Genomic DNA, 24979 nt, shown 5'->3' with positions numbered 1-24979 from the left:
AGCTGTAATGGCTGCCACTCAGTGTGCTAAGCTCCAGGTGCCTCACTCAATTCTCCGGACAACCTAGGAAACAGGCATTCTCAATCTACCAATGAGGAAACTGAGCAAAGCAAAGTACAGCAACTTGCCCAAGGTCAGAAAGATAGTAGGTATAGAATCAAGGTCAAACCCAAACTACTCTGGCTCTCAAACCAAAAATAAAGAATACAATTTTTTTTTTTTAAGTCAGGACACCATTAAAACCAGAGGGAAAAGGATACAAGTACATAAATAGCATCAAGACAACTGGTTCCCATTTGGAATAATAAAGCTATCACCTTGTCCCACACCTTTCACCAAAATAAAGATTTCAAAGTACAAAAAAAACTAAACCTTAAAAATTCCAGGAGGGACTTCCCTGGAGGTCCAGTGGTTAAGACTCCACGCTTCCACTGCAGGGGGCACAGGTTCGATCCCTGGTCGAGGAACTAAGATCCTGCGTGCCATGTAGCACAGTCAAATAATAATAATAATAATAATAATAATAATAATAATAATAATAATACCAGGAGGTATCTATTTATATAATCTTGGAAGTGAGAATGATTTTCTAAATATTAGACCAAAGTAGAAGCACTGATTGATAAAACTAACTACATAAGAACCTAAAATCTCTCACATCAATAAAACAATGTATTTATTTGTAATTATCAGAACTTGGAGATGAACTAATGGCCATTAATAGGGAGATAGTTAAAATATTATAGGATATTTGCACTCCACAATACTATGCAGACATTAAAAGGACTGAAGTATTAACATTTAATAATGGCCGTTATAGAATGTGGTATTTTAAAAGACAAGATGTAGAACAATATGTTTTTGTTAGAGATATTTTGGGTAAAAGTTGTGCATAAACAACTGTACTAAAATACATAGTTCACATGCACAGATTTACCCACACTGAGACATATTTATGGGTACACTACCAAAAACCAAATACACGCAACACTACTGGTTACCACTAGGATGTAGAAAGGGGAGAGTGAGAATAGAGAATGTCCCATTTCTACTTCCTTTTGGTCTTCAGTATTTTAATTTTTTTTAAAAAAAGTACATATTACTTTGGTCACTTTAAAGAAAACAAACTTTAATCAATACATATAATTAATAATCAATACATTAAAATTAAAAGGCAAAACTGGAAAAAAATAACTGCATTCCCGATGTATAGAGAACTTGCACAAATTAGTAAGAAAAGATGAAAATTCTAATAGAAAACAGGCGATTCATAGAAGAAAAAACATGTCCAAGAAAACACAATCAGAGAAAAGCAAATTAAAACAAGAAATCATTTTTTGCCTATAATAGAATTATCAAAGTATTTTAAAATTATAATACTAGTGTTGATAAGTCTTGAAAAAAGTGATTTTTTTGGACCCCAAAGCACCGTATATAAGTGGTATCAAACTCTATGTATCCTTCTGCAACTTGCTTTTTTTGCTCACTATTAATGATTTATATAAGTTGACACTGTGGGTAATAATGATACAGGTAGCTCTTGTTCATTCATCTTAACTGCTACATCATATTCTGTTATACATTTACCTTAATTTGTTTACCCATTCTCCTCTGGTGGACATTACTTTGTGTCCATTTTTTCCTTCTGTTTTAAACAATGTTGCAATAAATATTGCTATAAATGTAGGAGCACAGTTGCTAAGATTTCTCTCTTGGATATTTACTGAGAAGAGTAAACTGAAGAGGTGGGGCAAAGACTATGAGCATCTTCACTTTGCTCTCCAAGGGCTTATACCAACTGACTCTACCAACCATAGAGGAATTTCATTCCTCTACATCTCCATCAACAGCTGTATTGTCAGATTTTAACTTCTGCTTAGGTGGTAAATGTAAAATGGTATCTCATTGTTGTTTTATTTTGCAATTTCCTTGATTACTAGTGAGGCTGATTTATATGTTTGTTGGTCATTTGGGGTTTTTTTCTTCTGTGAATTGCCTCCATTTTTTTTTTTTTTTTTGGAAAAAAGTGATTTTTATCCCTTTCGTTCTGGAGAACAAACAAGCAATGCGTATTAAAAAATTTATTGTATTACAGCAATTTTTCCTATAGGAACATAGCTTGAAGAACAATTTAAGGTATATGCAAGGGTTTAACCATAAGGATGTTGAACACAGCCCTTTATAATAGCAGAACATTAGAAACAGTGAAAATGATCAAAGATAGGCAACTGTTTATTTGTATAATGATTTTAAAAGTTGTTTCAGAGAAATATAAGGCACAACAAGGAAAAGGTGATCTGACAAGCATTTTAAAAGAAAAAGGACCAGTATTTCTTGAGATGTCCAACAGATTTTTTTCACAGGAAGTTTTATTGAAAAGCCTGAGAAATAATGCAGATAGATCCTGTGAACATCTACCCACTTTCTCCTAATGTATTGTACTTCAAACTGTAGTATATATATATATTTTTTTAATGTCTGAAAAAACTGTAGTATATTGACATTGATAAATCCAACCATCTTATTTATATTTCTCAGTTTTACTTAAAATCATTTATGTGTATCTATACGATTTTATCACATGTGTAGATTCACACATCCACAATCACCATCAAGATACAGAATATTTCCCTCACCACAAGGATCCCTCATGTTGCTCTTTATAACCAGGCCCACATCCTTCTGCCCACCCCAATCCCTGGTGTCCACTAATCTGTTCTGAAATTTCTAAAAATACTGTCATTTCAAAAATATTATATAAATGGAATACAGTATGTAGCCTCTGGGAATTAGCTGTTTTTTTCCCATGCAGCCTAATTCCCTGGAGATTCACCCAAGCTATTGTGTGTATGGCTAATTCATTCCTCTTTACTGCAGAGCAGTGTTTCATGGTATAAATGCACCACAATTTAACAATTCTCCTATTGAAGGATAACTGGGCAGTTCAAGTTTTTAGCTATTATGAATAAACCTGCTATGAACATTCATGTACAGGTTTTTGCACAAATCTAAGTTTTCAATTCTCTCAGATTAAATGTCCAAGAGTGCAATTACTGGATCATGTGGTAATTGCATGTTTAGTTTTATATAAGAACCTGCCAAACCATTTTCCAGAGTGGCTGAACCATTTTACATTCCCACCAGCAATGTATGAATGATCCAGTTTCTCTACCTCCTCACCAGCATTTGGTGCTGTCATTATTTTTTATCTCAGCATTCTGATAGGTATCATTATGGTTTTAGTTTGTAGTTCCCTGTGGCTAATGATGTTGAACATATTTTCACGTGCTTATTTGCCATCTGGATATCCCCTTCAGAGAAATGTCTCTTTGTGTCTTTTGCCCATTTTCTAATTGGATTATTTTTTTCTGGTGAGTTTTGAGAGGTTTCTACATACTCTAGAGATACTGGTCCTTTGTCCGATATCAGATTTGCAAATACTTCTCCCAGTGTGTATCTTATCTTTTCATCTTCATCATGTGGGCTTTCAGAGAGCAAAAGGTTTTAATTTTGATGAGGTTCAATTCATCAGTTTTTTGGCTGTTGTATTTTTCATTCTACTATTTACATTTGCTCTTTTTCTAATTCTTTGCTGAGATTTTCTATTTTTCATTTATTTCCAGAGAATTTGTAATTGATTGTCAAGCATTTTTATGTTGGTTGCTTTAAAACCCTTGTCATTTAATTCCAAATCAGTGTGATTCATCTCACTGTTGGTGTCTGTGACTGCTTCTTCATTCAAGTTGTGACTTTTCAGCTCTTGGTTTGACAGGAGATTTGGGGTTGTATCCTGAACATTTATACACTATGTTTAGAGACTATTCTTTTTAGGGAATCTTGGTCCTATTTAAATCCTTCATTTTAGCAGGCAGCCATTCTCTTTAGGTTCAGCACTCAGGTTCTGGCCTGCTTTCATGGGCTGCGGTCTAATTTTCAGAGACTCTGCTGTTCATTGTGGTTTGGCTGGTGCTGCTGAGGCCCCCACAGGTCCCTGCTGGTATTGTCTGAGGGCCTGGCCTGGCCTATAGGTGTTCCTTGGCAGGGGGAGATCTCAGGCCCCTGGGCAGGCTTCCCAGGCAGGGCTGCTTGTTGAGGTGGGGTTCCACTTTACAGTGCCCCCCTCTTTGCTGCTCCCCATCTGCCCGAGTGAATGTGGGTAAAGGAGGGGAGTCTCAGGCCCATGAAGATAAAGGGACTTCCCAGGCTGGGTCACTTGCAGTGCTGGCAGAATCCCCCTGTTTGTGCCTCCTGGATGCCTAGGTCTGGCTTAGTAGGGGAGGGGCATCTCGGGCCCAGTGGAGGAGAGTGCTTCCCCTGGTCACTTATTGCTACGGGTCTCCTATAGGCTCCCCCTTGCTGGGTGCTGGGTTCTCCTGATGATGTTGGATAGACAACCAGTCAATCATGGGGCGAGAGGAGCCTATGTGACCCCTTCTTGTTGCTAGATGTAGGTCAGGGTACACTGGTCCTGGCCACCTTCTCTATGCTGTTCCTTCAGTCCTGGGGCCCCCAAACCAATTCATCTTCTTCTTACCACTGCAAATGGTCTACTTTGGATGCCACTTGCGTTTCCAGGACTATAGTTGTACTTAGCAGAGAAAAGCAGGGAGAAATAGGTCTACACTATTTTGTCAGATTACAAAAGATTTTCAAAATCTCTTACCTTTTAATGCTCCTATAATTTCATCAAATAAGGCATATTTAAATCCTTTGATCTTATCTTTTCAGAAGAAAACATAACATTTACTTGGCAAATGTGCAAAAAAAAAATCAGATAGCATTTTTTATATCTGTATTCCACCCTGTAATCAATCAAGCAAGATATGTGAAAAGGTGTCCTCAAATTATATAACAACATGTGTAATAACTAGGCCTAATTAATAAGTTAGCTTCTCAGACTTTGAGTAAAATAATCTCTAACAACTTTAAGTTTTAAGATGAAAAAAACTCTGCAAAGAATGAATTACAAAGGCTTAACACATATGGTACATTTAAATTCTTTTTCTCTGTAAGGCTCAGGAACATGAAAAAAGTGGCCACAAGAGGGCAGCAGACTCCAACTCTGCCCCATAGCAAGAGCCTGCCAAGCAGGTGTCCAGGCTCCAGACCCAGAGTAGCTGCTTAAGTATTACTGGCTAAAACCACGGGATATTATTTTAACCCATTCTCCCCTTATACTTTACTTCTAAAATGCCACTGGTCCACGGATAACGTCCTCATCTTTTTATCTATACTGTGCTTAACATGCCCCAATATTTTCCAAAAAGTTCTTTGTAAAAGAAAATTCTGGACATAACAATTACTGAATACATTGTAAAGAAATGAAGTTAAACCTCTTTCTTTGTTTGTTTTTAGAATTTATTTTAATTTTCCACTCATTTGTATTATTTTGTAAGCAGGAAAAAACTCACAATACTATAAAATATAACAATACAGTTTTCTTAAGAAAATACCTTAAAAAGACAGTCTTTAGGGGTATCCTTATAACTGTAATCTCATGTACTACAATTAGAGAGATATTTTTGCTGAAAAAAAAAATGAAGGAAACAACATACTTTCTTCATGATGGGGAAATGTAGTGATAATTTTCTACTCTCAGTAGCATTATAGCTCCTCACATATACTCATTTCTTGGCTGTTTTCTTGACTTTTTAAAAAAATTTTTATTTATTTGGTTATGCTGGGTCTTCGTTGCTGCATGTGGGCTTTCTCTAGTTGCATTGAGTGGGGGCTACTCTTCGTTGCGGTGCGTGGGCTTCTCATTGTGGTGGTTTCTCTTGTTGCAGAGCTCAGGCTTTAGGCGTGCGGGCTTCAATAGTTGTGGCGCTCAGGCTCAGCAGTTGTGGTGCACGGGCTTAGTTGCTCCGCAGCATGTGGGATCTTCCCGGGCCAGGGATCCAACCCATGTCCCCTGCATTGGCAGGCGGATTCTTAACCACTGCGCCACCAGGGAAGTCCTTCAAAGAAAAAAGCTGGGGGCTTTAGAGAGAGACCAGTCTGGGCTAGTCTGAACACTTTTCATATGAGAGTTGAGCAAATCTGCAGGACTTATGTGAGAGTACACGCTATTTTCTTTTTATTTATTTTTGGCTGCGTTGGATCTTCGTTGCTGTGCGTGGGCTTTCTCTAGCTGCGGCGAGCGGGGGCTACTCTTCTTTGCGGTGCCGGGCTTCTCATTGTGGTGGCTTCTCTTGTTGTGGAGCATGGACTCTAGGTGCGTGGGCTTCAGTAGCTGTGGCTCACGGGCTCAGTTGTTGTGGCTCGTGGGCTCTAGAGCACAGGCTCAGTAGTTGTGGTGCATGGGCTTAGTTGCTCCGCGGCATATGGGATCTTCCCAGACTAGGGCTCAAACCCGTGTCCCCTGCATTGGCAGGCGGGTTCTTAACCACTACGCCACCAGGGAAGTCCCATATGTACTATTTAACTTAGAATCTTTTTTGTCCTATAGTACACATAAGCTCAATCACAGCTTAAATTTGATGGTAAAGTTATAAACTGGTGAACAAGGTACCGTGATACTTGATATCTATTTTAAAATCTTGTCAAATTTCACTTAAGTGTGTTGTTCATTTATTCAACCACCCTCCGCTGAGCACCTACTATGTGACAGGCACTGTTCCCTTATTCCTTACAGGCCAGGGTTCAGGTCTGGACAGTGTCTGCAACAGGCACTGTTCTGAGACCAGGCAGAGAGCAAAACAAGAACCCACACAGGGAAGCACCAGGCTCCCAGGAATGAATTAAAAAACACTTATCCTTGCAAGTTATGTGCCAGTAAGATGGGTTTTTGTAACTTTGAGCATGTTAGCAAGACCTAGCTCCATCAAAAACTCCAGGGAGCTGGCGGGTTGGGAAACAGCAGCCACTCAGCAAACAAAGAGCATGATTTACAGCTTCAAAGGGCAAAGAGCCAAGAATAAGAAGAGTTCCGGGTCCAGATGAGAAAATCTTTTCTGGACAGAAAGAGTTATTGAGAGTTCCATCCATTCCAGCAAAGTTAAAAAACCATGACTTCATTTTCTTCCTTCAGTTTTAACATAAGAAGTTGGAACCTGCCTGCTGTGAGAAATTTATCTGAAAAGGCAATGCCTTCTTTCCGATAGGTCTACAGGTAGGTAGAGCTTCTTCAGTGATGGGAAGATGAGAGGCTGAAAGGGGAGCTCAGTGGGCAGCGGACACAATGCTGGTCAATGAACCAGAGTCCTGGTGGCCCGAGACGGTGCTGAGACTGGTGTGAAGATATTCAGAGTTAGCAGAAAGAGGCTCACAAGGACTTTCCAGAAGAGGTAACTGCAAATATTTAAGACAATATTTATTACTTAGTACTTACTCATACCTTGATGTTTGCATTTCTTTAAAGTTCTGCCTTGAAGTCAATGTAACCCAGATTTGAGTCTCAGTTTTCCACAGTTTGCGGGGTAAAATATTAATATGTTACATGTTAACCTTTCTATGGCTCCATTTCCTCATGGGTAACATGGAGATCATAACATTATTTACTTCTTGGGGTGGTTGTGAGAATCAGAAGGAACAATGCATGTAAAACGCATAGCACAGTGCCTGGAATGCAAGTGTACAATAAATGATAAACTACTGATCTTCCTGTCTCCCCTTAATTTTTTTTTGTTTTTTTTATTTGGCTGTGCTGTGCGGCTTGCGGGATCTTAGTTCCCTGACCAGGGATCAAACTAGGGCTCCGGCAGTGAAAGCACCAAGTCCTAACCACTGGACTGCCAAGGAATTCCGTCTCCCCTTAATTGTATATGATCTTCTTTGTCCTACCAATATATGACAATGAATGCGACTAGTGATGGTGTATGTTTGACTGTTTCCACCGAGTTGTTTCCTCATATTGTAAGAAGACACAGCTGAGTGACGAGTCAGGAATGAATGTTCACTTGGAGAAGCCCCTGAAGAGAGCTATATGGTCAGGCCACGGGGCCACCACTGTACACCTGGACTGAAGAGTAAATGCCTGTTGGTGCAGCTCTCGACAGGAACACAGCCTGTCTTTAAAAACTGTAACTGCAGGCAGAGTGCACAGAAGTAAACAAGCCTCTTCTCCCACAGCAAGTGTCCTTGACACTCAAAACTAAGGATGATGAGAGATGGCACAGATCACAAATAGCATTCCTGAGCCTTAAAAATAATTCTACTCGGGCTTCCCTGGTGGCACAGTGGTTAAGAATCCGCCTGCCAATGCAGGGGACAAGGGTTTGATCCCTGGTCCGGGAAGATCCCACATGCCTCAGAGCAACTATGCCCATGTGCCACAACTACTGAGCCTGTACTCTAGAACCCATGAGCCACAACTACTGAAGCCAGTGAGCCTACTCAAACTGTTATCACCTCTACTGACTATTTAACATTGTCTACAATTTAGCAGGCTAAAATACAGAACTATATGTATGTATGTATATACATATATATACATATATATATATATATAATTTTTTTTTTTTTTTTAAGGGATAGAAAAGTCACAGTTAGAAGTAGTCTGTAAAGAGGGTCTCCAAGGAAATAGGAGTTGCCAGGTCACTATGTGACTTTGGGTCACTTTCTTCAATATCCTGGGGTTCAACTTCCCCTTGTAGAAAATGAGACAACTAGGAGACCTTGGTGGTTTTCAAACCTTTTTTTTGGCCCTGACATCCTTTCTTCCAATGAATCTGGAAGCCCACAGTGTAAATAAGCTAATACGGATGAGCAAGAGTGGAGAGTCCAGGGCTCACTACTGTCTCCCAGTCCTGACCTGTAGCTCTCAAAGAGCTGCCTGGAGCACAGTTTGGGCACAGAAGCTGTACCATTCTCTAACTCTGTGGGCCTTAATCATGTACACTTAGGGTTTACCCTTCACTCCTTGGGCCACACAATTAGGACACATTGCTGCCTTCCAACAGTGGCAAGAAAAGAGTTCAAAATCCGTTTAGAACCTGAAAATTAAGCCTAGTTGGCTGAATCTGCATAACTCAATCCAGGAAGTGGTAACAAAATGCAGAGATGCATTGCCATGAAGAATACTCAAACTTCCCAAATAAAACCCATCAACTTGATATGTGATAGGAAGTTTCAGATTTTGTTCTATGATTTCTCAGAGAATTGGCTCATCAGTCTCCTTCTTTCCCTTCCTGACTGTATCTTAGGTCCAGTTTAGAGGAGGCTGTGTCATTAGCTACTAGGTTGGGTACTATTTAATGCAGCTATAAAGAAAATGTCTTTAACATTATTTCCATGTCTGAAATATACCCTGACTCCTGTTTAAAATGACAACACCACATCCAAAATTCTACAATTATGTAAATTCTATTTTGAGATTTTGAATTTAAGAGCTTATAATTTCTTATGGAAATAAAATTTTCAAGAATTACAAATGGATACCACATGAATAGCAGAAAGGAAAAAGACATACTTATCTACTCTTAAAAAATAAATTCCTTAGATGAAATGCCTAAATACACAGGTTATAAAATGGCCTTTGAAGATTGGGATGTTGACAGATTCCAAAAGAAGAATAAGGAGCATCAAACCACCATTTACTTTAAACTTATAGCCACTTGTCAGCAGGGCCTTTAATCATCAAAGACACTGTGTTTAATATTCAACTTGCTGTATACACTCAACCAATTTCCCCAACAACTGCTCTTAGAAGTTCAAGTTGGAGGAAAGGGCTGAGGTTTCCCACCTCCACGCTGCAACGTCAAAGCAACTGCAGAGGAATGCTGTGTCCTGCATTAGAATACATCTTGGGTGCTCTCCAGAATAAAGGTTTGCGAGGGCTTTAATGAAACAGGCCACGTGAGCTACCCAGAGTTTACCAAGCTAGAATGGTACACACAGGACTGCACCTCCAGGAAGCCTTTGTGACCTTGAGTTTGAGAGGTTTCTCCAAGACTATTTGCCATTTCACTCTGCACTTTCATTCTGCTTACTATATGCTTTCTTCGAGCCCAGTAATGAAAGAGAAAGGAAATATGTATCTAAGAGGCAGGGAGTTCAAGTTCATCAACAAAAATGTACTTGGGACTAATTGACAGGTTGAATTCATCAGTCTCTGGAGTGGACTGGAGCTAACCAGGGAGGGGAGAGCACACTTCAAAGAGGGAAGCAAAGCAGCTGAGGCACCAGGGCCTGACTCAGAATAGAAACAGGCCCGACTGGAACGGCAGGCCTGTGTTAATGAGTACTTAGACACCAGCAGGGGCTTGTATTCAGCTGGTGTGCACCTGCACAGCCTTGCCAGTTGTTAAAATATTGCAATACTGTTGAATTGGTTGTTAAATATTTTGAACAAATACCCCAGACATCAGATTACACAGTCCTGAAAATGAGGCGCAGGAGCCTTGAGAGGAGTTGGCAGGAAAGCGAAGTGGACCAGGACATCTCAAGGGGATTTAAATAGAGGACGTGAAGACAACTGTGTTTCGGGAGGACCTTCTTGGCGTGTGGCTCTTCTGCCTGATCTCCCCAGGAAGCGCAAAGGGCGAGGGTTTCACAATCCTGTGCTTGGCCAAGGTGACAAGTTGTTGTTTGCTCCCCAGCAATTCATAGGAAGTGGCTAATCGGTCACTTCAGGACAGATGAGCTCTGTTTATTTAGACAGAGCCCGGCCTCACCTGCCTTTGGTACCCAGACAGAAACGACCAAGGCTTTTAGGTTTTTCTGACTAATACTCTCAGGTTCTTATCAACCCGTGCACTTCTTGGAAAGCACTCTCAAGCCTCACGTCCTTTGCCACGAATCTACTCCCCCGGGGCACGGGCAGTGAGGTGGCAGCTGGGCACAGCAGATAAGGGCAGAGGAGTATCTGTTTCGCTCCCGGCACCTGAGCAGGAGCAGTTGGGGTGGAGGTCACGGCCGGAGAATGAGGAAGAGTCTTGCGTGAGGTGAAGAGGGAGGAGGGAGAGCAGGGCCTCCTTCCAGAAGTTGGGTGACAGGCCCACAACAAAGGCAGCTGCATGGTGACACGGGGAATCCGTACAAAAGGAGCCAAGTGCAGTGAGTCCCAGGTTGGATGCGCCCAATGCTGGGTGACCCTGGTGACTGTAACCGGAAACTTTTGACCGTTCACCAACCCCTCCAAGAGCAATTTCCTAACAACACACAGCAGCAAAAAGCAAACCAAGAATGAAGTTGGCTTGGGAAGTGGATGTGTTGGGAAGCTGAGACGGGATGGCCACCATCAGGACAGCTGCAGAAACCAACGTGCAGATAGGCCGGGTCTCTGACAAACTAGGGATCCAGAGTTATTGGACTAGATTAAAACATGGGCCAAAGTCTCCAGAGGGCTGGTGAGGGAGAGAGCCTGTAACCACAGGCACCTAAGAACATGCAGTGAGGGGAGGAAAGCGACTCAATTTACAAGTAGAAAGTGAACCCTCAGGCTCCTGGACAGTCTGAGAAACAGGTGGTGGAAGATGGTCAGCACAGAGCCCATCGGCTGGGCACTCAGGGCAGTGACTCCCCTAGAGGTTAAGGCTGTCCATCTCAAGTTCATGGCTTGATAACGGCCAGATTAACAGTGACAACCTAAGTTTACTTTGTAGAAAATCTCACCAAAGGCAGATTTGGAATGTTTACAACAAAATAAACAGCTTTCCATGTAAGCATCTCCTACTGATGTCAGAATGAAGTCCTTTTGTGGTGGATAAACCTGAGCCCAGTTATTCCCATTTAGCATAAACTCTCAGATGCGGGCTGTTAAATAAACGGATGGCTGCCTCCCATTTGACCCCAGCATAATCCTTGCTCCCATCATGGCTCAAAGATACCATTTCCACTTAGTTCGCAGGAACCTCTGGGTGATCTGGTCTGTTTTTAAAACGGTCACGAGTATTGTCAGTAATAAATGGCATAACCTACAAAAGTACTACAGAGTGGCCGAGTGTACAGCCAAAGAAAATTTTTGAAAATATTTAAGTCTGAATAAAATAGTATCAAAACCTAATATTCCTCCCTAAAATTACCACCTCCCAAAATGAGCTGTTTGTTCTATCAAGCTAACAAACTTGCCTACATTTATTTCCAGCAGCTCCTTGTCCCAAGGGTAGCAGCCCCTTGGTTATTTTCCAGGTTAGAAAAGAGCAAACTTGTCTCAAAGTATGACTTAAAATGCTGCCTTTGGATTCACCCCGGCTCTGCCATTTAATTAGTGACACTGGGCAAGTTTCCTAACTTCTCTAAGCCTCATGTCCTCATGTATAAAACAGGGCTAATTTCCATTTCTCAGGTTTGTGGTAAAAATGGAAAGTGGCAAAGGTTTGAGAAACACTAAGCGTGGAGCCCAGCAGCACAGAACCTGATGGGCAGCAAGTCCTCCACAAACAGAAGCAATCATTGCTCACCCATTCTAAGACGTTCCAGAACCCTGTGGTGCAGAGAGAAATGCCCAGGCACAGAACCTTCCTTGGGGGACTGTGTGCAGCCCAGCAGGCGTGCTGGGAGTGCTGCAGAGGGTCAGGCACAGCCACGGGCAAAAGGCGGGAGATGGACGCTAAGGATGGTTCCACTGGGAAAGGTCAAGCTCCGGGATGGGGAGGGGAGGGGAGTGTGAGAAGGTGTGGGGGTGGGAAACCTAAACAGGATGCTTTTCAAGGACAGCAGACAGGCAAATCCCCAAATCTCTCTCCTACCTGCCTTGATTCCAGAAATTGAACCTCTCTTTTAGGCTAAGGCTCAGTACTCTTAAGAACTGGGACTCCAAGAGCACAGAGGCGGGTGACTCACCTGTGTGTGTGTGTTTGCCTTGACAGAAGTGACAGAGTTTAAGCCGCTGCACAAGAGTCTATAACTTACTTTACACACGTTATTTTTTTTAAAATATTTATTTATTTATTTGGCTGCGCTGGGTCTTAGCTGTGGCATGCGGGATTTTTGTCACCGTGTGCGGGATCTTTTTTGGGGCACGGGGGATCGTTTCTTTAGTTGCAGCACGTGGGATCTTTAGTTGCAGCATGCGAACTCTTAGCTGTGGCATGTGGGATGTAGTTCCCTGACCAGGGATCAAACCCGGGCCCCCAACATTGGGAGCGTGGAGTCAGCCACTGGACCACCAGGGAAGTCCCACTTTGCACATGTTAAATGGCTGACAGTTCTGCCGTGTCTCCATCAGTTACACATTTTGACTTTTCTTTTGCGAGGCAGAGGAAATGTGACAATCTCCTCCTCCAACACTGACCATGTTATGGGGCTAAATTCAGGCTTTGAAACCGAGGAGGACCCTGTGGGGCTCCCGGGCATGGAGAATTTTCTGTTCCCCGTTTCTTGTAAGCAAGACTCCAGCCTCCATAACCTTCCCTGAGTTCCAAAGGGCAGATTCGAACTGTTGCTAATCAAGGGAGGAGCAGCCAAGAAACCACCTGAGGCAAGATTAAAGGGACCAGAGAGGTTCATCAAGATTAAGGGACCCTGCACACACCCTCATCTTGTCAGCAACCCCACCCTTGAACTATTGCTATAAACTCCTCATCAAATCCTCCCAGGTGGGGACACATAGTTTTTCAAGACAGGAGCCTGCTGTGTCCCCCTTTGCTCAGCAAAGCAATAAAGCTATCCTTTTCTACTTCACCCAAAACTCTGTCTCCAAGATTCAGTTCGGCACTGGTGTACAGAGAGGCTGAACTTTCAGCATCAGCTTCACCTAATTCAGTGCTGCCTATGACTCCCAACCCTTATACTGGAACCTTCCAAAGTTACCCATAAGCAGCCTTAAGCTATGTATGTGCATGAGGAGTGGGGAGGGAGGGGAATGGAGACATTTTATGTTGTGATCAACTGCAGCCCTAAATAAATGTGGGCCTGTCTCGTAATGAAATAATAAGTTAGCATTTACTCATCCATTCTTTCTTTTTAATTTTTGTTTTGTTGTTGTTGTTGTTTTTATTTTTACTCATCCATTCTTCATACAGTACCTGCTATCCTGGAATTTATGTTCTCGTTGTGGGAGACAAACAAATAAAGTAACAATAAAATACATAGGGTGCCCAATGACACTGGTGCTGTGGAAAAGAATAAAGCCAGGGAAGGACATGATGAGGGAGCATCAGCAGGAGAGGGGCAAGGCTGGGCCTCTCTGAAGGGTGAACATGTGAGGCAGCAGCCCAGCCCGGGGTGGGAAGGGTGGGTGATGGTACAAGGTGAGGTCAGAGAGGCCAGGCCCAGGGCCCCAGGGACATGGGGCCAGGTTAAGTCCTGGTAAGTTTGGCTTCAGCTCTGAGTCAGGTAAGAAGCCACCAAAGACTAACATAATATGATTTACACTTTAAAAGGATCCTCTGGTCTCTGTGTTAAGAAGAAACTGTAGGAGGGAGGAATCAAGATGGCAGAATAGGGGGATGCGGAATTCACCCTTCCTCACAAGTACATCAAGAATACATCTACAGGTGTGGTCCTGTTACCTTGGAGAGCTGAAGGGGTCTGGAGGTCCTGTGATGGTGTTCTGGGCCGGAGATCTAAACAATCAAAACATTAAACAGTACAGCTGCTTCAAATCCCTGGGGATTTCAGAATAACTGACACTTCTGAAGCTGTTCCAAATTCTGAAGAGATGTTTGCCAGTAGATTCACAGAAGATGACAAAGAGTACCAGGAATACCTGAAATGCCCTCCTGAGTCCCCTCCAATTGTTGAGGAATGGAATAGCAGAGGTGGTGGGAACCAAAGAAATAGAGGCAATCGGTTGCAAGATAACAGACAGTTTAGAGGTAGGAATAGCAGACAGGGGTGGCCAAGTGACAATTGATCCAATCAGTGGCACGGATGATCCTGGGGTAACAATTACCCGCAGCACAGACAAGAACCTTACTACCCCCATCAGTATGGACACTATGGTCACAACCAACAACCTCCCTATGGCTACTACTGATAGAAATGTCAGCAGCTTTTAGTAAAACCATTTACTCTGTTAACATGACAAAAGTTTATGTTGTATTTTCTTTTTTTTTCTTTTTTTTTTAAAGTCTTCTAAACTTATTTAATTAATTTATTTACTTGTTTATTTTTCGGCTGTGTTGGGTCTTCGTTTCTGTGCGAGGGCTTTCTCTAGTCGCGGCAAGTGGGGGCCACTCTTCATCGCGGTGCGCGGGCCTCTCACTATTGCGGCCTCTCTTGTTGAGGAGCACAGGCTCCAGACACGCAGGCTCAGTAGTTGTGGCTCATGGGCCTAGTTGCTCCGCGGCATGTGGGATCTTCCCAGACCAGGGCTCGAACCCCTGTCGCCTGCATTAGCAGGCAGATTCTCAACCACTGCGCCACCAGGGAAGCCCAGATGTTGTATTTTCTGTTGGTCATAGTTTTACATCTGATTGTAGAGAGTGGATTGATTTTTTGGAACTTGAGACTTTTTTTTAAATTAGATCTTACTGGAGAGATATGATGGCTGCTGGAAATATCAATAAATACTCCCCTAAAAAAAAAAAAAAGGAATACCTCTACAAATGCAACAGTTCTCACAGAGCATCTGCTGAACACTAGCGGAAGACCTCGGACACCTAAAAATGCAATTAAAAATCCCCACACAACTGGGTAGGATGAAAGAAAGAAAAAACAAAAGAAAAGAAACGAGAAGGGACAGCATCCCTGGCAGGGAAATGAAGGTGGGGAGAGGTTCCTGCACTCAGAAAAGCCCATTCATGGCAGGAAAGTCAGCTGGGGCAGAAAGGGACCTTTGGGGGATTGGAGGTGAACACAGCAACCGGTCTGTGGAAGGCAGGACAAAGTAAGAACTGCGCGCATGGTCCATGTAACAGCCCTGCGCACCCCAGCCTGAGTCACATGTCTCCTGGTGTGGAGGGGGCTGGGTGCTGGAAACTAGGGTTTGGAGAGTGGACCCAGGGGGGACAGCGATTGGCTGTGAAGAGACAGCCTGCAGGGACAGGAGTAAGGAGCTCCACAACAGGGAAGGTTTTTGGAAGAAACCCGGGCTGCTATAGAAGCAAGGTATCATTGTTGAGTGGCACACAAGGAGCGGGGCCGCCATTGCAACTCCCTTCCCCCCCTGCTGGCCCCTGCCTCCACGGGCCCTGGGAGGGACTCCCACCAGAGCGAGCGTGTCCCAGTCTGTTGCAACTTCCTGCCAGTCTCTGTCACCACAGACACTTCACACGACCCAGTTGTGGCTGCCTTATCCCTCCACAGCCTGAGTGAATAAGTTCCCCAGTCAGCCTGGGTGCCTCAATCACCGTTGTTTTCGTCACCTCTCGCCTGGGCGGGGAAAAGACACCTAACGGTAGCCCACATGCAGAGGTGGGACCAAAACCAAAGCTGAGCCCCAGGGGCTGTGCTACTAAGGAAGAGGAATGGAATTCTCTCTGTGCAGCTGCACAAGCTTTGGATTAAATCCCTGGGATCTGCTTGGTAAACCCTGCATCTGAGGAATATCTGAATGGACATGTGCTCCCACAACTGAGACCAGTCTAGCTTTAGCAGCTGTGGACTCTGGGGGCAAGTACACGTGGGAGATGGGCAAGGTCAGAGTCTGAGCTGCCCTCACAGGGCCCACAGCCGGTCCAGAGACCTACCTAGAGGTATTGGAGGGTCTCCTGGGGAGGCAGGGGTTGGCTGTGGCTCACTGTGGGGTCAAGGACACTGAGAGTGGAGGCCTCAGGAAAATATCATTATTAAGATTGTTTTTTGGGCTTCCCTGATGGCACAGTGGTTGAGAATCTGCCTGCCAATGCAGGGGACACGGGTTCAAGCCCTGGTCTGGGAAGATCCCACATGCCACGGAGCAACTGGGCCCGTGAGCCACAACTACTGAGCCTGCGCGTCTGGAGCCTGTGCTCCGCAACAACAGAGGCTGCGATAGTGAGAGGCCCGCACACCACGATGAAGAGTGGCCCCCACTCGCTGCAACTAGAGAAAGCCCTCGCACAGAAATGAAGACCCAACACAGCCAAAAATAAATAAATAAATAAATAAATAAATTTATAAGATTGTTTTTCTATTTTTTAATTACTTTTTATTGGGGTATAGTTGCTTTACAATGTTGTCTTAATTTCTACTGTACAGCAAAACAGTATGGAATGCTTCATGAATTTGCATGTCATCCTTGCACAGGGGCCATGCTAATATTCTCTGTATCATTCCAATTTTAGTATATGTGCTACCAAAGCAAGCACTCTTTTTTGGTTTGTTTGTTTCATTTTGTTCTGTTGTTGTTTTCTGTTTTAATTTTATTTAATTTTTAAATATATTTTTTACTTTTCTATTTTTACTTTATTGTGGTTTTCTGGTTTTTTTCTTGTTTTTCTTTTTGTTCTTTTTTTTAATCATCTTTGTGTGTTTGTTTTATGTTATCTTTGCTTATTTTAGTTTGCTTTCTGATTTTGTTTTGTTTTGTTGTTTTTGTTAGTTTTTTATTGTTTGTTTTTGGGTTCTTTTGTTTGGTTGTTCTCTTGGGTTTTTTTGTTTGTTTGTATTTTCTTTTTTTCTGTTTGTCTGTTTGGTTTTGCTTTTATCACTTTTCTTGGGTTTTGCTTGTCTGCTTGTTTTCTTCTCTTCTTTTTTTGGCTGTGCAGCTTGTGGGGTCTCAGTTCCCCAGCCAGGTGTTGGGATAAGAGTGCCAAGTCCAGGACACCAGACCACCAGAAAACTCCCGGACCCAGAGAATATTAGTCAGCGTGAGCTCTCCCAGAGGTCTCCATCTTGACACTAAGACCCAGCTTCACCAAACTGCCTGCAGGTTCCAGTGCTGGATGCCTCACACCAAACAACCAGCAAGACAGGAACACAGCCCCACCCATTAGCAGACAGGCAGCCTAAAAGTCGTACTAAGCTCACAGACACACCAAAACACACTACCTAACACAGCCCAGCCCAGCAGAGGGAAAAGACTCAGTTCCAATCAACAAAGTGCCGGCACCAGTCCCTCCTACCAGGAAGCTGACACAAGTGCCTGGACCAACCTCACCCACCAGGGGGCAGACACTAGAAGCAAGAGGAATTACGACCCTGAAGCCTGTGGAAAGGAGACCATAAACACAGTAAGTTACACAAAATGAGACAACAGAGAAATATGTTGTAGACGAAGGAGCAAGGTAAAAATCCATAAGACCAAATGAATGAAGAGGAAATAGGCAGTCTACCTGAAAAAGAATTCAGAGTAATGATAATAAAGATGATACAAGATCTTGGAAATAGAATGGAGGCACAGATCGAGAAGATACAAGAAATGTTTAACAAGGACCTAGAAGAACTTTCAAGGAACAAACAGTGATAAATAATACAATAACTGAAATGAAAAATACACAGAAGATAGAATAAGTGAGCTGGAAGATAAAATGGTGGAAATAACTGCTGAGGAGCAAAATAAAGAAAAAAGAATGAAAAGAAATGAGGACAGTCTCAGAGACCTCTGGGACAACAATAAGTGCACCAACATTCGAATTATAGGGGTCCCAGAAGACGAAGAGAAAGAGAAAGGGTCTGAGAAAATATTTAAAGAGATTATAATCAAAAACTTCCCTAACATGAGAAAGGAAATAGCCACCCAAGTCCAGGTAGCACAGAGAGTCCCATACAGGATAAAACCAAGGAGAAACATGCCGAGACATATTAAATACACAAAAAATATTACATACAAAGAAAAAATATTAAAAGCAGCAAGGGAAAAGCAACAAATAACATACAAGGGAATCCTCAGAAGGTTAACAGATGATCTTTCAGCAGAAACGCTGCAGGCCAGAAGGAGGTGGCAAGATATATTTAAAGTGATGAAAGGGAAAAACCTACAACCAATATTATTCTACCCAGCAAGTATCTCATTCAGATTCGACAGAGAAATCAAAAGCTTTACAGACAAGCAAAAGATAAAAGAATAAAGCACCACCAAACCAGCTTTACAACAAAAGCTAAAGGAACTTCTAGGCAGGAAACACAAGAGAAGGAAAAGACCTACAAAAACAAACCCAAAACAATTAAGAATATGATAATAGGAAAATACATGTCAATAATTACCTTAAATGTAAGTGGATTAAGTGCTCCAAGCAAAAGACACAGACTGGCTGAATGGATAAAAAACAAGGCCCATATATATGCTGTCTACAAGAGACCCACTTCAAACCTAGGGACACATACAGACTGAAACTGAGGGGATGGAAAAAGATATTCCATGAAAATGGAAATCAAAAGAAAGCTGGAGTAGCAATACTCATATCAGACAAAATAGACTTTAAAATAAAGAATGTTACAAGAGACAAGGAAGGACACTACATAATGATCAAGGGATCAATCCAAGAAGAAGATATAACAATTGTAAATATTTATGCACCCAACAGAGAAGCACCTCAATACATAAGGTAAATACTAACAACCATAAAAGGGGAAATCGACAGTAACACAATAATAGTGGGGGACTTTAACATTCCACTTATACCAATGGACAGATCATCCAGACAGAAAATTAGTAAGGAAACACAAGCCTTAAATGACACATTAGACCAGACAGACTTCATTGATATTTATAGGACATTCCAGCTGAAAGCAGCAGAATACATTCTGTTCTCAAGTGCACATGGAACATTCTCCAGGGTAGATCATATCTTGGGTCACAAATCAAGCCTTCGTAAATTTAAGAAAATTGAAATCATATCAAGCATCTTTTCCAACCACAACACTATGAGATTAGAAATCTATTACAGGAAAAAAACTGTAAAAAACAGAAATACATGGAAGCTAAACAATACATTACTAAATAACCAAGAGATCAGTGAAGAAATCAAAGAGGAAATCAAAAAATACCTAGAGACAAATGATAACGAAAACACGATCCAAAACCTATGGGATGCAGCAAAAGGAGTTCTAAGAGGGAAGTTTATAGCAATTCAATCTCACCTCAAGAAATAAGAAAAATCTCAAATAAACAATGTAACCCTACACCTAAAGCAACTAGAGAAAGAAGAACAAAGAAAACCCAAAGTCAGTAGAAGGAAAGAAATCATAAAGATTAGAGCAGAAATAGAAACAAAGAAAACAATAGCAAAGATCAATAAAACTAAAAGCTGGTTCTTTGAGAAGATAAACAGAATTGATAAACCTTTAGCCAGGCTCATCAAGAAAAAAGGAAGAGGACTCAAATCAATAAAATTGGAAATGAAAAAGCAGAAGTTACAACTGACACTGCAAAAATACAAATCATCATAAGAGACTACTACAAGCAGGTATATGCCAAAAAAATGGACAACCTGGAAGAAATGGACAAATTCTTAGAAAGGTACAACCTTCCAAGACTGAACCAGGAAGAAATAGAAAATATGAACAGACCAATGACAAGTAATGAAATTGAAACCGTGATTAAAAATCTTCCTGCAAACGGGACTTCCCTGGTGGTGCAGTGGTTAAGAATCGGTGCTCCCAATGAAGGGGGCCTGGGTTCAATCCCTGGTCAGGGAACTAGGTCCCAGATGCATGCCGCAACTAAGAGCTTGCATGCCTCAACTAAAAAAGATCCAGCATGCCACAAGTAAGGAGCCCACATGCCATAACTAAGGAGCCCACATGCCACAACTAAGACCCAAGCAACCAATAAATAAATAAAATAATATAAATATTTAAAAAAATCTTCCAGCAACCAAAAGTCCAGGACCAGATGGCATCACAGGTGAATTCTATCAAACATTTAGAGGAGAGCTAACACCTATTCTTCTCAAACTCTTCCAAAAAACTGCAGAGGGAGAAATTCTCCTAAGGTCATTCTACGAGGCCACTATCACCCTGATATCAAAACCAGACAAAGAAGTCACAAAAAAAGAAAATAAGAGACCAATACCACTGATGAACATAGACGCAAAAATACTCAACAAAATACTAGCAAACAGAATCCAACAACACATTGAAAGGATCATACACCATGATCAAGTGGGGTTTACCCCAGGAATGCAAGGATTCTTCAATATATGCAAATCAATCAATGTGATATGCCATATTAACAAACTGAAGGATAAAAACCATATGATTATCTCAATAGATGCAGAAAAAGCTTTTGACAAAATTCAACACCCATTTATGATTAAAAACTCTCCAGAAAGTGGGCATAGAGGGAAACTACCTACACATAATAAAGACCATATATGACAAACCCACAGCAAACATCATTCTCAATGGTGAAAAACTGAAAGCATTTCCTCTAAGATCAGGAACAAGACAAGGATGTCCACTCTTGCTACTTTTATTCAACATAGTTTTGGAATTCCTAGCCATGGCAATCAGAGAAGAAAACAAAATAAAAGGAATCCAAATTGGAAAAGAAGAAGTAAAACTGTCACTGTTTGCAGATGACATGATACTATACGTAGAGAATCATAAAGATGCTACCAGAAAACTACTAGAGCTAATCAGTGAATTTGGTAAAGTTGCAGGATACAAAATTAATGCACAGAAATCTCCTGTATTCCTATACACTAACAATGAATGATCAGAAAGAGAAATTAAGGAAACAATCCCATTCACCATTGCAACAAAAAGAACAGAATACCTAGGAATAAACCTACCTACGGAGGTAAAAGACCTTTACTCAGAAAACTGTAAGACACTGATGAAAGCAATCAAAGATGACACAAACAGATGGAGATATACCATGTTCTTGGATTGGAAGAATCAATATTGTGAAAATGACTATACTACCCAAAGCAATCTACAGATTCAGTGCAAACCCTATCAAATTACCAATGGCATTTTTTACAGAACTAGAACAAAAAATCTTAAAATCTGTATGGTGACACAAAAGACCCTGAACAGCCAAAGCAATCTTGAGGGAAAAAAATGGAGCTGGAGGAATCAGACTCCCTGACTTCAGACTATACTACAAAGCTACAGTAACCAAGACAATATGGTACTGGCACAAAAACAGAAATATAGATCAATGGAAGAGGATAGAAAGCCCAGAGATAAACCCACACAACTATGGTCAACTAATCTATGACAAAGGAGGTGAGGATATACAATGGAGAAAAGACAGTCTCTTCAATAAGTGGTGCTGGGAAAACTGGACAGCTACATATAAAAGAATGAAATTAGAACACTCTCTAATACCACACACAAAAATAAACTCAAAATGGATTAGAGACCTAAGTGTAAGACCGGACACCATAGAACTCTTAGAGGAAAACATAGGAAGAACACTCTTTGACATAAATCACAGCAAGATCTTTTTCAATCCACCTCCTAGAGTAATGGAAATAAAAACAAAAATAAACAAATGGGATCTAATGAAACTTAAAAGCTTTTGCACAGCAAACTAAACCACAAATAAGACAAAGAGACAACCCTCAGAATGGAAGAAATTATTTGCAAACTAAGCAACTGACAAGGGATTACAAAATATACAAACAGCTCATGCAGCTCAATATCAAAAAAACAAACAACCCAATCAAAAAATGGGCAGAAGACCTAAATAGACATTTCTCCAAAGAAGACATACAGATGGCCAACAAACACATGAAAAGATGCTTAACATCACTCACTAATTATTAGAGAAATGGAAATCAAAACTACAGTAAAGTATCACCTCACACCAGTCAGAATGGCCACCATCAAAAAATCTACAAACAATAAATGCTGGAGAGGATGTGGAGAAAAGGGAATCCTCCTACACTGTTGGTGGGAATGTAAATTGTTACAGCCACTATGGAGAACAGTATGGAGGTTCCTCAAAAAACTAAAACTAGAACTACCATATGACCCAGCAATCCCACTCCTGGGCATATATCTGGAGAAAACTATAATTCAAAAAGATACACATGCACCCCAATGTTCATTGCAGCACTATTTACAATAGCCAGGACTTGGAAGCAACCTAAATGACCATCAATAGAAGAATAGATAAAGAAGATGTGGTACATATATATAATGCAATATTACTCAGCCGTAAAAAGGAATGAAATTGTGCAATTTGCAGAAACCTGGATGGACCTAGAGACTGTTATACAGAGTGAAGTTAGTCAGAAAGAGAAAAACAAGTATCGTATAATATTGCTTATATGTGGAATCTAGAAAAATTATACAGATGAACTTATTTGCAAAGCAGAAATAGAGACAGAGACATAGAGAATGGACGTATGGTTACCAAGGATGAAAGATGGGAGTGGAATGAATTGGGAGATTGGGATTGACATATATACACTACTATGTATAAAATAGATACCTAATAAGAACCAAGTGTATAGCACAGGTAACTCTACTCAATGCTCTGTGGTGACCTAAAGAGGGGATATATGTATACGTATAGCTGATTCACTTTGCTGTACAGCAGAAACTAACACAACATTGTAAAGCAACTATACTCCAATAAAAATTAATTTTAAAAAAGGAAGAGGGCTTCCCTGGTGGCGCAGTGGTTGAGAATCCGCCTGCCAATACAGGGGTCACGGGTTCGAGCCCTGGTCTGGGAAGATCCCACATGCCGCGGAGCAACTGGGCCCGTGAGCCACAACTGCTGAGCCTGCGCGCCTGGAGCCTGTGCTCCGCAACGGGAGAGGCCGCGATAGTGAGAGGCCAACACACCGCGATGAAGAGTGGCCCCCGCTCGCCACAACTGGAGAGAGCCCTCGCACAGAAACGAAGATCCAACACAGCCAAGGGTAAATAAATAAATAAATAAATAAATTTTAAAATTACCTAAAAAAAAAAAAAAAGAAGAAATGCAATTTTTTTGAATATTCATATTTAGTTGACTGGGTGTACCTAGTTAACCATTATTATTCAATTATTTAATTATTTGTTTGTTTATTTATTTTGGCTGCGTTGGGTCTTTGTTGCCGCGCACAGGCTTTCTCTAGTTGCGGCGAGCGAGGGTTGCTCTTCATTGTGGTGCGCGGTCTTCTCATTGCAGTGGCTTCTCTTATTGCAGAGCACAGGCTCTAGGTGTACGGGCTTCAGTAGTTGCAGCACGCAGGCCCTAGAGCGTGCTGGCTTCAGTAATTGCAGCGCATGGGCTCAGTAGTTGTGGTTTGCAGGCTCTAGAGTGCAGGCTCAGTAGTTGTGGCTCACGGGCTTAGTTGCTCCGTGGCATGTCAGATCTTCCTGGACCAGGGATCGAACCTGTGTCCCCTGCATTGGCAGGCGGATTCTTAACCACTGTGCCACCAGGGAAGTCCCTGTTCAATGTTTAATTTAGTGACAATTTACTGTAATTATAGATGTCACTATACACAAAGCTTATTTTTATTATGAATTATTTCTTTAGTTTTGGTTAACAGAACTGGAATTCCTGCATGAAAAGTAAAATATTTCTAAGCCCATGTATATGTATTTCCATATACTTTCTATATGAATATGTGAAAGCACAATTTATGAGTGAAGTTTCTCTGCTTTTATATATTCCATTAAAGATAATAATAGAAATAAATAAAATTTTAAAAAAAGAAGAAGAAACTGCAGGAGGATAAGGAGCAGATGTGAGAAAAGCTAGTTATGAGATTAACAATAATCCAGAAGACAGATGTTACTGGCAGGGACCAGGGTGGTGGCAGTGGAGATGAAGGAGAGCTGACAGGATTTGCTGATGGACTGGATATAAGATTAAAGAGAAAGAAAGAAGTTGAGGATGACTCCCAGGTTTCTGCCTAAGTGAACAGAAGGATGGAAGCACTTTTTTGAGATGAGAAAGCCTCAAAGAACAGGTGTGTCTATGTATATATGAGAGGGTAGAGGAATCAGGAATTTGGTTTAGGATATGTCAAATTTAGGAAGTCTAATAGAAATCTAAATGATGATGTGAAATACATAGATAGTATAAATGTCAAGCCAGAGATCCAAACTAGAGAGAGAAATCTGGGACTGAGCGGGGTACTGAGAGCATTTAAGGCCCCGAGACTGGATAAGATCACTCAGGGAAGGGTGTGATGACAGAGAGGAGAGCTGAGGACTCAGCCCTGGGCTCTCCAACACTAAGGGGCTGGAGAGGAAGGAATCAGGCAAAGAAGATTGAGAACAAATAAGACAGAAAAGTAAGGAAAAAAACCATAAGATGCTGCTTCCCAGAAAGCCC

The 24979-nt window shown here is 41.6% G+C and overlaps 1 protein-coding gene, 1 non-coding gene and 1 pseudogene across 11 annotated transcripts in view; 1 reads left to right on the top strand and 2 right to left on the bottom strand.

The window, feature by feature from the left end:
* The window catches only part of SHLD1 (shieldin complex subunit 1), a 103454-nt gene that overhangs the window by 64212 nt on the left and 14263 nt on the right, over positions 1-24979 (bottom strand). Inside the window, exons 4-5 of one of the 10 annotated variants that reach the window (XM_036826813.1) lie at positions 14394-14447; positions 6299-7290 (exon numbers count right to left, since the gene is read on the bottom strand). The exons of 7 other annotated variants lie outside the window; for them this stretch is intronic. In XM_036826813.1, the coding sequence (XP_036682708.1) occupies positions 7265-7290; positions 14394-14447 (80 nt within the window). In that variant the 3' untranslated portion in view covers positions 6299-7264. Of the gene's footprint in view, positions 1-5923; positions 5958-6298; positions 7291-14393; positions 14448-24979 lie in introns of those variants that run through there. 2 more of the 10 variants (XM_036826817.1, XM_036826816.1) reach the window with 2 other exon arrangements.
* LOC118881685 lies at positions 14468-14899 on the top strand (annotated as a pseudogene).
* LOC118882144 lies at positions 17008-17114 on the bottom strand. Its single transcript, XR_005016695.1, has one exon. It is a non-coding gene; the product is annotated as a U6 spliceosomal RNA (small nuclear RNA).

This window comes from Balaenoptera musculus, chromosome 15, assembly GCF_009873245.2.
Source record: "Balaenoptera musculus isolate JJ_BM4_2016_0621 chromosome 15, mBalMus1.pri.v3, whole genome shotgun sequence".
In the NCBI taxonomy this organism is placed as follows: domain Eukaryota; kingdom Metazoa; phylum Chordata; class Mammalia; order Artiodactyla; family Balaenopteridae; genus Balaenoptera; species Balaenoptera musculus.
The sequence above is the reverse complement of the archived record's forward strand: the minus strand, read 5'-3'. Positions and strand labels throughout refer to the sequence as shown.